At 46.0% G+C, this 16,485-nt stretch overlaps 1 protein-coding gene across 1 annotated transcript in view; it reads left to right on the top strand.

Moving 5' to 3' along the window:
• Positions 1 to 16,179, top strand: part of gnal (guanine nucleotide binding protein (G protein), alpha activating activity polypeptide, olfactory type) — a 124,798-nt gene extending 108,619 nt beyond the window's left edge. Inside the window, exons 10-12 of the mRNA XM_057322271.1 lie at positions 4,970 to 5,100; positions 15,120 to 15,187; positions 16,024 to 16,179. Of these exons, the coding sequence (XP_057178254.1) occupies positions 4,970 to 5,100; positions 15,120 to 15,187; positions 16,024 to 16,170 (346 nt within the window). The 3' untranslated portion in view covers positions 16,171 to 16,179. The remainder of the gene's footprint in view (positions 1 to 4,969; positions 5,101 to 15,119; positions 15,188 to 16,023) is intronic.
• The last annotated feature ends 306 nt before the right edge of the window (positions 16,180 to 16,485 follow it).

Below are 16,485 nucleotides of genomic sequence, written 5' to 3'. Positions count from 1 at the left end.
TCAAATCCATGGGAACGTTCATATTTCTTAAAACGGTCTTTGATATGAAAACGTGCTTCGTGCTACATCAGGATCTGAGCAGATGGACGCATCGTTCACGATTTGTTCTGACGCTGCAAAAGCTTGCAGGTAATGCTAAAGGCTAATGTTACATTGATTTCAGTGTGCTGTGCTTCTACACGCAGATCTTTTAATATTATATTTTTGTACTTGTTCCCCATTTAATAAAACATGAAAGAATCAGAATAAATAAAAATGTTTATTTGCTGCTGTGTCACTGATGTACTGCGTTTGTAAGTCCGCTATGATAAAGCATCTGCTGCATTATGCTAATAAATATATTGACGTTGTTCTAAAGTCAGGCCGTTAAAAACAAACTTGACACATTTTTCTGTTGTTTCATATATTAGTGCACATGACGCTTTCACTTGACTTGTTGCAAATGCAAGGGAAGTTTGGTCTGTACACACGCTTCAGATCTGAAGTAACGTTAGGCTGCTGTAGAGATTCACCTGCTGCTCTTTTACTTCATAGCCCCGCTACCACTGACATTAACTGCACTTTAAAATAGTTTTATTTTAGTTAAGTTGTGCAATATTGCTCTTGTGCAATAGATGAACAACAGTTTATTTGTATTTGGATACTATATATTTGGAGGCTAATAGTCGACTTAAAAAAATCTTAGGTCATTCAACCCCTAGTACGCACTATTGCTTGTCAGAGTACTGCAGGTTTTTGGAAATATAAGCCATTATTGCCACTTGTAAAGGATTTGGATGTTAACAGGTGCTCTTTTATACATCAATGACATTAATTAGACATTGTTAAAAGGCAAAGATCTGAAACTTTTCAGCTGCACGCAATTTCCTTTGTGATTTACAGATTTCACATCTGAAAAAGAGGCGTACACACGGTTTTTGTCCGTACATTCGTCCTATGAATCACACGTGCACACTTTAAGAAATTATCGTAAAATCTAATTTAGGATGGTTTCTACAGAACATTTTATAAATGAGGCCCCTGTTGTTTTAAATCTTGTCGTTTTTTACCACTTTTGTCCTGGTTTTATCGAAGGGAGGGCTTATGGGAAGAAAATTCTGTCTAGCTAGTGCACTTCCCACATTGTTTATGCATAATATCCGTATGCACAATATCTGCATTTGACCACATGAGCGTCTACACCACGAACGTTTTTGAGTGCCTCTGAAAGTGGTCGAAGTGGATAAACTCAAAACCTTTCAGACCCGTTTACACCTATTTAGCATCATCAACTTGTAATCTGATCACCTAAAACGTTTAAACAGGGTCTTAAACTTTTAGCAGAATATATTGAATCAAACACATGAACTGGAACAGAAGCAGGGAGACACGTCTGGGCCTCAGCAGTTCCCTTTCTGTCAGTCTCTCGACGTTGTGTTGAACCAACAGAATGGGGTTTGAACTTGAGAACCTATCATCTCTGATTGTACTTTTAAAAGGCCAATGAACTTGGCGAATGGCATGGCATGCCAGTCTCCGCCCCGTACATACGGGTATAAAAGGAATATGGCGTGCCCATTCATTCACCTTTTGTTCTTCAGAACCTGCAAGCTAATGCTGAGCGAATTATCTCTGAGTACTACTGGATTCTACGACGCAGAACAGCGGATTCGTCCTGGTGTGTGCGACTTCCCCTGGGTGTTTCGGTAGCGAGCCGAAGGTGTCTATTACAGCAAATTTCTAAAAGATCTAAAATTTCTTACAGCGTGCACTTGTCGCCAGGCATGTCTCACCGCTGTAATCTTGTATGTGACCGCCTCATCCTCAAGCCTGACAGGCATACCTGCATCACATGTCTGGGTCACCAGCATGGTTTTCGGCGGTGAAGAAGCAGACGATCCCTGCCGCGACCCAGCCCCCTTCAGGGCGTCGAGGTCCCGGACGGCATCTGCTCCCCAGCAGCCCCGCCACTCCGCACCTCCTGCCCAGGCTCCGGTGCCCCTTTCTGAGGCGGCGTGGCGCCCACTCTGTCTCTAAAAGAGCTTCCTTTCTCCCTGGGTGTTCCAGCATGCCGCAGCCTCAACTCGACGCTGCGTCATACCAATCTCGCAGCCCTCAGCACTCTCCCCTCGATGGTGCGTTGTGCAGCGAAGACTTAAGGCAGGTAAGTCAGCAGACCTGCTCGCCTCCCCAGGGCTCTGTCCCTGGTGAGACAGCTGTTCTGCCAGCCACAGAACCTCCCCCCATGGGGGCGATGTTGCAGATCTTCCCACTAGTTCCTCTGTGGCGGTGTCTGGGGTGCCTGGTCGTGGTGGCTAGTAAGGATGATCTGTCTCGGCTACGCTTTCCAGTTCACCAGGTGCCCACCCAAGTGTCGGGGCATTCTGTTCACCTCGGAGTGAGGCGAGAATGCTCCCGTGCTTCGGGTCAAGGTCGCCACCCTTCTAGTGAAGGGAGCGATCGAGCCCATCCCTCTGGCCGAGATGTCTTCATCGTCCCCAAGAAAGGTGGGGGGCTGCGCCCCATCATGGACCTGCGCAGGCTCCTTTTCAGAATGTTGACGTAGAAGCGCATCCTGACGTCTGTCCGACATTGGTTCGTGGCTATCGACCTGAAGGAAGCATACTTCATGTCTCGATTCTCCCGTGGCTGACCATTTCTTCGGTTTGCTTTTGAGGGTCGTGCATACCGGTACAAGGTTATGCCCTTTCTGTCTGGCCCTGTCTTCCCATGCCTTTCCAAGGTCACAGAGGCTGCTCTCGCTCCCCACAGGGAGCAGGGAGTGCATATTCTCAACTATCTCGATGACTGGCTCATCTTGGCTCACTCGCGAGATCTGTTGTGTACGCACAGGGACCTTGTGCTCCGTCACCTCGACCAATTGGGCCTACAGGTTAACTGGGACAAGCTCTCCCCTGCGCAGAGCACCTCTTATCTCAGTATGGAACTAGACTCTGTTACCATGACAGTGCGCCTTACCTCGTCAGGCAGCAGTCGGCAGTCCCCTGAAAGTTTTTCAGAGGCTCCTTGGGCATAAGGCATCCTCGATGGCAGTCGTGCCCCTCGGGTTGATGCATTTGAGACCGCTTCAGCATTGGCTTCATAGTCGAGTTCCCTGGAGAGCGTGGCACACCGGCACGAGGCGTATTCTCATCACGTCTCGCTGCCGTCGCACCCTAGCCCCTTGAACTGGCTCCTGGATGGGACGAGGAGATCCTGAGTGACCTGCTTCCCACAGTCGTGAGCACAATCACTCATGCAAGAGCCCCAGCCACTAGGCGACTGTACGCCAACAAGTGGCACCTCTTCTCGTCTTGGTGTTCTTTCCGCAGGGAGAACAACAGAATTGTGCGATCAGTGTCGTGCTGTCCTTCCTTCAAGAAAGGTTAGAGAGCAACCTCTCTCCCTCCATGATCAAAGTGTATGTCGCCGCCATCGCTGCACATCACTCACTGGTGGCAGGTAAGACTCTCAGACAGCATGACCTGGTCATTAGATTCCCGAGGGGCACGAGGAGGGTGAATCCTCCTCGACCGCGCTCCGTACCCTCTTGGGACCTTAATGTGGCCCTTGTGGGCCTCGGAAAGGGCCCCATTTGAGCCCCTAGGGGAAGCCGCTTACCTCATCTCACGATGAAGACGGTTCTCCTAGTGGCGCTTGCTTTCATCAAGAGGGTAGGGGATCTTTATGCACTCTCTGTGTCCAACGAGTGCCTAGAGTTCGGGCCGGCTCCCATGTGGTGCTGATACCCTGGCCTGGCTACGTGCCCAAAGTTCCCACCACTCCCTTCAGGGACCAGGTGGTGAACTTGCAGGCGCTCCCCCCTGGGGAGGAAGACCCATCCCCTACCGTGTTGTGCCCAGTACGCGGACCGCACACAGAGCTTCAGAAGCTCTGAGCAGATCTTTGTCTGTTTTGGAGGACAGCAGAAGGGGAGAGTTGTCTCCAAACAGAGATTGGCATACTGGATCGTGGACGCCATCACTTTGGCGTACCGATCCCAAGATCTCTCGTGCCCACCAGCAATGAGAGCTCACTCCACCCGGGGTGTAGCCTCCTCGTGGGCACTGGCTCAGTGCGCCTCTCTGGCAGACATCTACAAAGCCGGTTTCAGCCCGCGTCTTGCACTCCTTGGGTAGTCCTGTCTGATGTTTCCTCACTCTTGGTTCCCCTGTTGGTGAACCTGTGATCTCCCCTCGGTGGACTCCACCGCTTCTGTGCATCCCTAGTTGGGGCCCCGCACTACTACTCCCATGAGATCTCCCCACTGGTGAGACCGTGTAGGTTTTCCGCGTATTATATCCCTATAGCCTTGGGGGGGGAGGTGGGGGGGTGGGGGGATGTATGCGCTTCCCAGTGTTCCTTACGGTGCCGGGCAGCTATCTCGCCTCTAGAGTAGCAAAGGCCACCGCCTTTACGGCCGTTAGTTAGAGCCTCTCGTTGTGACTCACGCAACTGATGCCTTACTACACCACTGGAAGGTTACAATTTGCGGTTATGCTCACTTGTGACTCGCACAGGCCACTCAGTGTCGCTCCGCTGGAAGTCGTGATGCGGCGCAGCGCCGTGGCATTTCGTATAGGAACCCCATTCTGTTGGTTCGACACAACGTCAAGAGACCGACAGAAAGGGAACCTTTTGGTTACGTATGTAGCCTCAGTTCTCTGATGGAGGGAACGAGACGTTGGGTCTTTCATGCCACAATGCTTCGCAGTCCGCTGCAGCGACCGAGAATGCTTCTTATGTTCCTCAGCCCAAAGGTGAATGAATGGGCATGCCATCTTCCTTTTATACCCGTATGTACGGGGTGGAGACTGGCATGCCATGCCATTCGCCAAGTTCATTGGCCTTTTAAATGTACAATCAGAGATGATAGGTTCTCAAGTTCAAACCCCATTCTGTTGGTTCGATACAACGTCTCTTTCCCTCCATCAGGGAACTGAGGTTACATACGTAACTAAGACGTCTTACTCTCTGTGTTCTTCAACAGGTTTTTAAGGACCATCTCAGTAATCCTGTTCCTAAACAAACAGGACATGCTAGCAGAGAAGATCCTGGCAGGCAAATCCAAACTTGAAGATTATTTCCCTGAGTATGCACGCTATACACTGCCTCCTGAAGGTACATGTCCTCAGTTCCCATCCATTTACAGATAACACAGAAAATCCTATGTATTTAATGTTTGTGAAAGATTTGCTACTTAAATTCACCAAAGATATGTTCAGTTTACCATGGGACATATCAAATGTTAAGCATAGACTATTCTGTTTGTGCTTTGAGAAATTATCTGTAGACTATGCTGTTTTTAGAAATTATCTGGTTGTTTGATATGACTCTGGGCTGTCCAGTTCTCTTTTTCCTGATTAGATCTAATTAGATCTACTACAAAGTTAGCTAGGGGGTGTAACTTTACTCCATAGTACGATATTCCGCGATGGAAAAACGATGCAGGAGATATTTTACGATATGATGTTTAATTCTATTCGTTGAGTGGTCAAGCGTCTTATTTTCCTTCACAATTGCTGGTAAAACACAGCAAACTTGAAGTTTGACTGCTGGCGAGTCACCCCGAAACTCATTACAAAATTTTTATTGGCCAATGTTAATTTATCTGCTAACGTGAGCTGCTGCATAACGTGAAATGCAATATAAAGCCAAAAGAAACCAGCATCCCAAATAGAGAAGTGATGAAGTGATAACCAAATAAATTAGTTAGACCAGTTAGATTTTAGTAGAGTAAATATGATGTACATTTCGTCAGCTAAAACTAAAATGATGGGGATGACTAAAATACGACTAAAACTAAATTGCATTTTAGTCAAAAAATTATGTCTAAAACTCAATCAAAATTTGCTGTCAAAATTGACACTGATCCTAATTCAAATTTCATGTTGAATTGTAATTTTTTTCAGTGACAAACCTGCAGTACAGAAGTTAAGCCTTAAAATATGAAAGTTCTTTATTAAGTTGTATGTGCAACAAAAAAGTTACTGAAATTGTTAATATTTGGAAAATAAATGTTACTTGAATTTCAGTTCCCTTTCTGTCGGTCTCTCGACGTTGTGACGAGCCGACAGATGGGGTTCGTCCCTGAGAACCAATCGCTTCCGACTTCTTAGAAAAGGCCAATGAAATTGTCGAATGAAATTTGCATTCCGGACTCCGCCCCCGGATATCCAGGTATAAAAGGGAGACGGCGTGCCTCATTCATTCACCTTTTGTTCTTTGGAGCCTTCGCTCATGATCAACAGACTTCGCTACAAATAGCAACTACAAGACTGCCGGTTCTACGACGTGGTGCAGCGGACTGTCCCTTTCTGCGGCGACTTCCCCTGGGCGTCTCGGCGGTTCCAGAAGTGTTCGAGTTTTTTCTCTAAAAGAGCAAATTTCTCCAGCGTGGCATGTCCCGCTGTTCTCGTGGGTGCAACACACTCATCGAGGAGGGGGACGGACACGATGTCTGCTTCCAGTACGCTGGGGCAGATATTGTGGATACGTCCTGCCCGCACTGCGGGCGGTTGACGATTCAGACTTTGCGTCACGGGTGCCTGTGTTCCCACGGGACTCAGCCACACCTCGTCTGCTTCCCATTCCGTGACGGCAGGACTACGGCCCTGCCGCCCGCTACGGCGAGCAGTGAGGGTGATATGAGGATTACTGTGAGCGCTAATCCGTCAGCCACTGGCTCGCGGACCGTTTGCACCTCGTCTCGCTCGTCTGACCGTTCCCCATGAGACGGTCTCACCGTCTTGTTCCTCAACCACGTATCGGAAACGGTACGTGATGATGAGATGTCTGTTGCAGCATCAGAGGGTGACTTACTGGCATCAAACTCCGACGATTCCTTGAAGCTCCTTCCCTCGGGGGGTTGAGCTCAGGAAGAAGCGGACGTCGAAATTTCAGCCATGCTTTCCCGGGCCGCCGGCATTGGGTTGCGGTGCACCGCACTGCCTCTCCCATCGCTCGCGGCTGGATACACGGTACCTCGGGCTTGAGAGCGGCTCCAAGCCGCACTCGCCCCCAGTGCCGTGTTCCCCTGGAAGTGCATGAGGAACCTAGTACGACCTGGAACGCTCCCCTTCGGCGCGTACACGTCAACTAGTTCCATCGCCCTTTCTTTCCTCGATGGTGGGGCAGCTAGAGGATATGTCGATGTCCCCCAGGGGCTCGATCTAGACTCCCGTCCAAAGCACGTAGGCTTTTTGGCATCTGAGGTGTCGAGAGCTTACTCTGCTGCGGGCCAAGCTGTCCCCTCTCTCCACGCTATGGCCATGACCCAGCGCTTATGCAGGAACTCCGCGCCGCCATCGACCTCGCTCTACGGGCGACCAAGGTGACCGCGCAGGCCCTGGGTCGGGCGATGTCCACACTTGTGGTCCAGGAGAGACACCTCTGGCTGAACCTTGCACAGATGAGTAACGCCGATAAAGTCCGCTTTCTCGATGCACCCATCTCGCAAGGGGGGCTGTTTGGTGATACTGTCGAGCTGCAGTTCTCGACAGTAAAGGAGCAGACTGAGGATATCAAGTATATCCTCCCCAGCCGCGACTCAACCGCCCTCTGGCCGCCGAGATCCCGTGCACCGTCTGCTTCCCAGCAGCCCTGGTCCTCTTCGAGACATCGAAGAGGAGACCAACACCCCATCAGCAGCCGCGGCGGCAGCCAAAGCGGCCCTCATGGGAAGACTCCAGGGAGATCGAGCCATTCCATTGCTGGTTGGTCGATCCGGGATGGTTCCTGCCCCGTCCCAAAAGCCCACTTCTAAGAGTTTTCTGTCTCTCTGGGCGTTTATCACAGCCGCTCTCAACCTCTACACGAAGGTGTTCGGCAACTCGACGTTGCGGCATGACCCAATGTCGAGGATAATCATCAGCCTAAGCACTCTCATTCGATGGTGCGTTGTGCTACATCATCGCCAGGCAGGTAAAACTGCAGAGCCGATCTCCTCTCCGGGGGCTCCCCCACGGCGAGGGATCCGCACTGCCAGCCATCGAACCACCCCCGGGAGGTCGATGAAGCAGAACGTACCCCTAGCCTCCCTGTCTCGGTCCCTGGGAGCCTGACAAGAGCTTCCCAAACCGTCACGGTGACTACGGGATACAGTCCGTCTCGGCTACGCGATCCAACTCCCCAGACTTCGGTCTGTCCCTGTCCCAACGAGTCTTCACGAAGACCGTGGAAGCCGCCCTCAGGGAGAGAGGTGTGCAGGTACTAAATTATCTCGACTACTGGCTCATTTGACACACTCGCGAGATCTGTTATGTACACACAGGGACCTAGTGCTTCGGCACCTAGATCGATTGGGACCACAGGTCAACCGAGAAAAGGTCTCCTCTGTGCAGAGCATCCTCTTTTTTGGTATGGAACTCAACTCTGTCTCCATTACAGCGCGACTGACTTAGAAAGCGCTCAGTCAGTGTTGAACTGCCTGGAATATTTCAAGCAGCCAGGCTCCTGGGCACATGGCATCCTCGGCGGTGGTGATACCCCTCGGGTTGATGCACACAAGACCGCTCCAACACTGGCTACAGAGTCGAGTTCCCTGGAGAGCGTGGCACACGGGCAGCAGGCGGATGGTGATTACGCCTCTCTGCTGACGCACCCTAACCCCTGGTCTTCAATGACCTTTCTACGGATGGGGGTCCCTCTCGGGCAGGTCATGAGGTCATGAGCCCCCCTTGGCATTATGCTCTAGCGCACAGCTGGCTGTGGGACAAGCGGAAGTACGCCTTCCCCCCAGTGAGCCTCATTGCACAGACTCTGTGCAAGGTCAGGGAAGAGGAGCATCAAGTGTACTAGTTGCTCCATACTGGCCCAAACGGACTTGGTTCTCGGAGCTAATGCTCTTGACGACAGCTCCCCTCGGCCGATTCCCCTGACAAAGGACCTGCTTTCCCAGGGGAAGGGCACGTTATGGCATCCCAGGCCTGACCTCTGGAACCTCCATGTCTGGCCCCTGGACGAGATGAGGAGATCCTGAGTGGCCTACCCCCTGCGGTGGTTAGGACCATCACTCAGGCTAGGGCCCTGGCCACTAGGCGGCTATACTCCTGTAAGTGGTGCCTCTTCTCATCCTGGTGCTCTTCTCGAAGAGAAGACCCGCGGAGTTGCTCGATTGGGAACGTCTCCTTCCAGAGACTCGAGAGTAATCTCTCCCCTTCCACACTGAACGTGTATGTAGCCGCTATTGCCGCTCATCACGACCCAGTTGCTGGTAAGTCTCTAGGACAGCACAACCTAATCAATTGGTTCCTAAGGGGTGCGGGAAGGCACTGCCTCACCCGCGCTCCGTACCCTCTTGCGACCTTGATGCGGTCCTGGAGCCCCTCGGAGATGCCGCTCTTTCTCACCTCATGATGAAGACGGCTCTCCGGATGGCGCTCAAGAGGGTAGCAGACCTAAAAGCATTCTCCGTGTCCACAGATTGCCTAGAACTTGGGCCCGGTCATTCTCACACTATCCTGAGACCCCGGCCCGGCTATGTGCCCAAAGTCCCACCACTCCCCCTACACCAGGTGGTGAACTTACAGGCGCTCTCCACCGGGGAGGAAGACCCAACCCCATCCGTGTTGTGTCCAGTACGCGCATTTGCTTGGACCGCACGCAGAGCCACATTAATATGATTTCATAAAGACAGAAATAGTAATGGCTGCTAAAAATGGGGGTTTACCATCAAAAAATACTACAGTCTAGGGCTGCAGCTATCGATTATTTTAGCAATCGAGTATTCTACTGATTTTTCCCATCAATTAATCGGGTATTCGGATGATAAGTCATTTTTCTTTATTATAGCACAATACTAAATATACAAGAGAACAAAAGACAGGTCCCTTAAAATGAGCAACTAATTAGAAAAAAAAGTTATTGCTGAAATTGCATACATTAATATCTGTGAAAAGTTAACCCATTTAAACATTACATTGCCATATTACATTCAAAATGCAATATAATACAAATGTATAAATAAGAAACATTAATAAAAATAGATAGAATAATTTCAAATGTAAACAACTAACTTTAGCTTATGCATGATGCATTTAGTTTATCTAAATTAGTTTTAGTTTTTTACTGTTAAATAGTAATATATTTGTCCACATAAAATACAAAGTTAACCGGACTTTTATTTTGGCAGGTTGTCAGAAGACGCTTATTTTTATAATGTCTGTTTCTTCACTCAAACAATTCATGAAATTAACTCTCAGAGCAACTCTGGAGAGTAAGTTCATGTGTTCATGTCCTCATAAAGCGTAGACGCAGACAAATTCATGAGTATCACGCGTATAGCACGTTTAACTGTGCAGTTCATTCACTCAGACACGCAGAACAGCCAGATGTGTAAATAACAGGATTCTGCATCCACTAGTCTGCATCTAGTTTTATGGACTCAATGCAGCCGGAAAACAAGTTTCACTCGCAAAATAGACTAAACTAAGTAAAATAGCAGTTCACCTTTTCAATAAGCTATCACTTATTTATTAGCATGAGAAATACGTGTGAGTGTGTGAACAGACTAAAATGCGTGTGTCTCACGGTGAATGCGTGAGACTTGAGAGCCCTGTAACATGTATAGTTTAGCGGGCTGTGCTTTAGGAATAACGGTTCGTGGGGAAACGCAGTGCTCCGTGTGTACTGTAGTTAAATAGATTAAACAAAGCTTCGGTTAATAACAAAGATGAATTTTTGTATTTGAATTACTCGAGTAACTCGAGGAATTGTTTCAGCCCTACTACAGTCACAAATCTAAAACAGTCCAAAACACGCAGAACAAGTTTCAGACTGTTTAATAATTTAAAGAGTGACAGGTAATGTGCTTGATAATAATATTAGACTTCAAATACACTATAAAGAGCGTCGGGCAGGATGCGACGCGCCTATTTTTATGTTATTTTTATTAAACAATATGTGGTATTTGAATGTTATTTAATGAATAGGCTCCATATCACATTGGTAAATCCGTTATTATTGTTCTGTCTGCTATTAATGTGGCAGAATAGAGTCACAAATAAGGCTTTTTGTGTTAATGCTCTATTTTTTCCCGTTATTCCCAAACAGATAAATATATCTTGCAGTCTCTGTGATAAAGTTTATTTGTACAATAAAGACAATTTTGACTAATTACATGTATTTACATTATGTACGTGGCGCTCTGTGGTGCGGCAGCATTTTGAGTCCGGAGTTGTAGCAAAGCACCACCATAAGGCATACAGTTACAGAAAACAATAAGGTTTTATTTATTAACATTAATTTCCTTCATTACAAGGATGACCAAAAGACGTATACAACATTTATTCATCTTAGTAAAAATAATTAGGGATGCACCGATATGTAAATTTGGGCCGATAACCGATAATTCTTTAACATTGTAGGCCGATGCCGATATACTGGCCAATATACAGTATCAAAACAAGGTTTTTTATGTAATAAACAAATTATAGATGTTCTTCCAGAGCGACCCAGAAAAATTTTCTTAATAGCCACATGTCTAACAGGTCTCAAGACAGAAAGCATTCAGACAGCAGTCTGATTCAAACAATATGCTTTTGTTCCTATAATTTACACATTCATAAATACTGTATCTACATACTGTACCTAAATCAAGAATGTTTTGCTAATAAGTAAGTGAATGATCACGACAGAAATATAATACTGTACTGTATTTTAACTGTGAGCAGCATGCATCTGAAGAAGTTTAACCAGGGGAAATTATGATTTATCGGCTATAATATATCGACCTAAATTGTATTATTTTATTTATTTTATTATCGGCCATATAGGTATCGGCCGATAAATGGTCATTATTAATGTTATCGTATCGGCCAATACCAATATGGCCGATAATTTAATGTGCATCCCTAAAAATAATACAACTGTAATCAAACAAATTTGAAAAATTATCTTTGATCAACATTTCTTATATATTCAATGCATTATGCTTTTCCATCAAAAATAAAATTGTTCTTCAAATATGATTCTAATGTTATGTGTAAGCAGATTACATATACTGGACAATAATATTGAGATAAAATTGAACATAATTTTAAACAATACTGTTACTGAAATGGCACAGTGATTACAAAATCTCAAAAATGTTGCCGACCCCTGATCTTGCTGTAAGCCAGTCAAACTGCTTTCTCTTGGACAGAAATGAGATTAAATGCAATGGCTAGAGTTTAAGAAGAGATATCCACAAACCATAAACTTGCGATTTGTAATACACGCAAAAGGAAAGTAAAAACAGTCTACATTTGTTAACATACCAAACGTACATATTCACTCGAGCCAGCATATAATTGTGAATAATTTATATTCTTCCACATTTTCTTGATTAGAAAATCAAGCATATTTACATGTTCAGGCTAAAGTCGGCTCGTTCGTCCGTAAATAATAAAACCGGAGAAACAACACGCTTACCGCAGACACTGCAGGTTCAGATAAACAGTATGCTGCCCAATGAAACATCTCACAAAGTCCCAAAACATGAAGAGTTATCACTAACAGATGAATTTGCTTAGTTGGAAAGAGATAAAAAGATAAAACCAAATGGTGGTTTATAGTCTAAATAAAATGAACTGATATTTGATATCTAGTCGATTTATGTTTATTAAAATAATGGTGATGTTAAAATATATATTTTTTGGTCTATCTGAGTTGTGAGTACTTTTTTGGGAAGAGCACCGACTAGTTTCATTTTTAACATTAGTTTGCTACAACCTACTACTGAACATCACATTATCAACTAAATCTAAATATCAACATTTACTAACCCATTCTTTTAATATTATTATATTGTAAAATTAGCTTATGTACTATGAACTAAGAAGTTGTATATTTTTTCAGTAATTAACATTCAACATATATAAATGCTGTTAATCCATGACACTTGAAATAATAACCTTATTGTAATATAATCCACTGCTGTACAGAAAACTGGTGCCTGAGTTCTTATGACGGTATAGTGTGAGCAAAAAAGGGTCTGAGATCACTTTAGTGCTCAAGAGGGCCAAAATAAGAACTGGGTTACAGTATCTTTTGAGTCCATTATACTGTGGACACCAAAAGAATTGAGGTCATTTTCAACTAGTTCACTTTCTGGTTCACTTTAAGTGAACTGGGTTTGGTTCTTTTAAAACAAACTATATACAAAAACCCCCTTAGATTTGTCAACTTTACCAAAAAAATAGTTAAAATAAAAAAAATACCCTTTCATAATAAACTCACCCTTGAGCAAAAATCGTGAGCACCCTTTATTACCATTATAAAACTTGGATTGTGTTCATCTGAAAGAAGACATCTAGGATGGCTTGAGGGTGAGTAATTATCAAGGGGTACTTTTATTTTTCACCCAGCGAGCCCTTTAACTGGAATTGTTGACTGAAATCAGAATTTCCCTTTCTGTCGGTCTCTCGACGTTGTGTCGAGCCGACAGATAGGGTTCGCTCTTGAGAACCTATCAACTTCTGACAAGTTTAGAAAAGGCCAATGAAATTGGGTGGTGGGAAGGTCAGCAGAAGGGGAGGTCAGCAGACCACTTCTGGAGGTCAGCAGAAGGGGAGGGCTGTCTCCTAACAGAGGTGACGCACTGGATCGTGGATGCCGTCGCTACGGCATACCGATCTCAAGATTGCCCCTGCCCATTAGGAGTGAGGCACACTCCTCATGGGCACTGGCTCAGGGCACCTCTCTGGCAGACATCTGCAGAGCTGCGGGTTGGGCTATGCCCAACTCCTTCGCAAGGTTCTTATACCTATGCGTGGAACCGGTGTCAGCCCGCATCCTGCAGGGCAACGTGTAAAACCGGCAGCCGGTAGGGCGTACGCCTGCAAAAGCCCTTCCCCCTTCCTCTAGGGGGATCAGCGGCTATTACGCCTCCCTTCTTTCCCCACTGGGTAAAGAACAGGCATTCCATCCATCACTAAAGCACCCTCCTGGGGGCAGGCTGGGCAGTATCCTCATGAATGGTTCCCACCTCGGCAACCCATGACCTCCCTAGGTGGACCTCCACCTTGCGGTTAACTCCTTCAGTCCGCAGGTTTTCACCGTCCGCTGATGGTGAGAACATGTGGTGTCTGCACTAATTCCTCCCTATGGTAGGATAGTGCTCTCTGTAGCGTTTTTCCCTGTGGCCCTTACGGTGCCAGGCGGCTTCTCGCTGTTAGAGAATCAAGACCTCTGCCCGTGACGGCCGGTGGCAGGAGCTTCCCACCTTTTTCCAAAAAGCTCTGGGACCCCCTACCTCTCCACTGGACGGTTACAGTTTCGCGCTAGCGCTCACGTCTGACTCGCCTAGGGCAGTCAGCGTCGCTCCACTAGAGATTGTGACGCGGCACAGCGCTGTGGCGTTTTCCATAGGAACCCCATCTGTCAGCTCGACACAACGTCGAGAGACCGACAGAAAGGGAACGTCTTGGTTACGGATGTAACCTCAGTTCCCTGATGGAGGGAACGAGACGTTGTGTCCTTCTTGCCACAACGCTGGCTGCCCGCCACAGCGGTCGAGGGATGCTCAGGCTCCGCAGACCAAAAGGTGAATGAATACAGCACGCCGTCTCCCTTTTATACCCGGATATCCGGGGGCGGAGTCCGGCATGCAAATTTCATTCTCCAATTTCATTGGCCTTTTCTAAACTGGTCAGAAGTTGATAGGTTCTCAAGAGCGAACCCCATCTGTCGGCTCGACACAACGTCTCGTTCCCTCCATCAGGGAACTGAGGTTACATCCGTAACCAAGACGGTTGTTAGCTAAAAGTTTGCAACTGGACTGTTCTATTCATAGTGTTAGTAAACGCTGTGTATCAACATATTCCTTGGTTAGTTTTTACATAAAAAAGATAACATGTGATGACATTGATAACCTTTTCAAGAGATGGAAACATCTGTCACTTTGTTCGAAGACTTGTACTTACATCAGTACTTTATGGAGAGAAAAAAAACATCAGTCACTTACCATTACAGAGTTATAGGTCAGTTTCTTTTTAAAGATCTCAGTCTTACTTAGATACTTGATTCTTAATGTGAACGCAAAAGCAAGAAAATTTTCTCTGGGTTAATATGCCCACTTTCCATTATTCTCTGGAATTTTCAAAGATGTCCTATATTTATAAGTCCACAATAATAATGCCTGTGCTCTCTCATGTGCACAGCAACGCCTGACCCAGGAGAAGACCCGAAAGTGTCCAGGGCAAAGTTTTTCATCAGAGATGAGTTCTTGGTATGAATGAATTTTGTTTGACTCTAAGGGCACATGTCCACCGGACACCAGCGGCTGGCGTATTTTTTTATTTATTCCAGTGGAAAGCACCACACCTTTTCAAGCGGAGGCTCTCACCATTTTTTCCATGCTTAGAGAGAACATTTTTACTCAGTTGTCCAATCACAGTGCAGCAGGGGCGGGACAAATGTCACACCAACCAATTGGCACATTGTATTTGTACATGTCCGTGTAGAACGACTATAAAAAATTTGGTCTTTCTTCAAGTATCTATTTCTGTACAAGATGATGCCTCCAGCCTTTCACAATGTTAATACTTGTGATTTAACAAACTATCTGTAAAATTAAATACTAATAACACTTTAGTTAGGCGGTTATACCATATCATAGCGATTTTTCAACAGAAGTGCTTTGGTTGCTGTCATATGTGCCCAAAGCCGGCGTTTTCAGACGTTTCAGCCGCATAAAAATGCCCCGGTGGACACACAGCCTTAGTATTTTTCTTCCAACATCTGTAGTGTTAAATGATGACTAAAGCACAAAAGCATACTACTGCTCATATGCAACAGCTGGTGTGAGCTACATGCATGAAGTGATACTGAAACACCTACTGTTTCGTTTAACTGATATTTTTGGGTAGTTGACACATATTGTAACTTTTTGATCCTGCAAATAAAAGTACAATTATTCAGTGTCTCTTTTAATATAATAAGATGCAAGCACAAAATGCTGCTCAGTCCATATATTGTATATATTGTAGATTATAACAACGCAAGACTTCTTATTGTTGATATCTTGTTTGCTGTGTTTGTGTGTGTTTCTCAATGAACCCACAGAAAATCAGCACAGCGAGTGGCACTGACAAACACTACTGCTATCCCCATTTCACCTGTGCTGTGGACACAGAAAACATTCGGCGTGTGTTCAATGACTGCCGTGACATTATTCAGAGGATGCATCTTCGCCAGTATGAACTCTTGTGATTGGCTGCCTGGATTGTTCGCTCCTCCAATCAACACTTTTCTGAGAACTACTGACTCATGTTTCTTCTGCTTTTATTTTTCCTCTTTTTATTTAAATCTATATATAATATATATATTTCTGAATACTGGGGAAGTGGGTGTATGATATGAGTGTGTGTAAATTAGCTGTTTTACATTTGTATCACTCCCAAGTCGTTCCTCTTTATATTTTGTATGTTTTCATCTTTGGCTAGACTTGGAGAAGCTGAAAAAATATCACCCTTTTCCAGGGTGCTCTGACTTGCAGTGAGATTATGTGGAAGTACTTTGAAGTCT

The sequence above is a fragment of the Triplophysa rosa genome, linkage group LG23, assembly GCF_024868665.1.
Source record: "Triplophysa rosa linkage group LG23, Trosa_1v2, whole genome shotgun sequence".
In the NCBI taxonomy this organism is placed as follows: Eukaryota; Metazoa; Chordata; class Actinopteri; order Cypriniformes; family Nemacheilidae; genus Triplophysa; species Triplophysa rosa.
The sequence above is the reverse complement of the archived record's forward strand: the minus strand, read 5'-3'. Positions and strand labels throughout refer to the sequence as shown.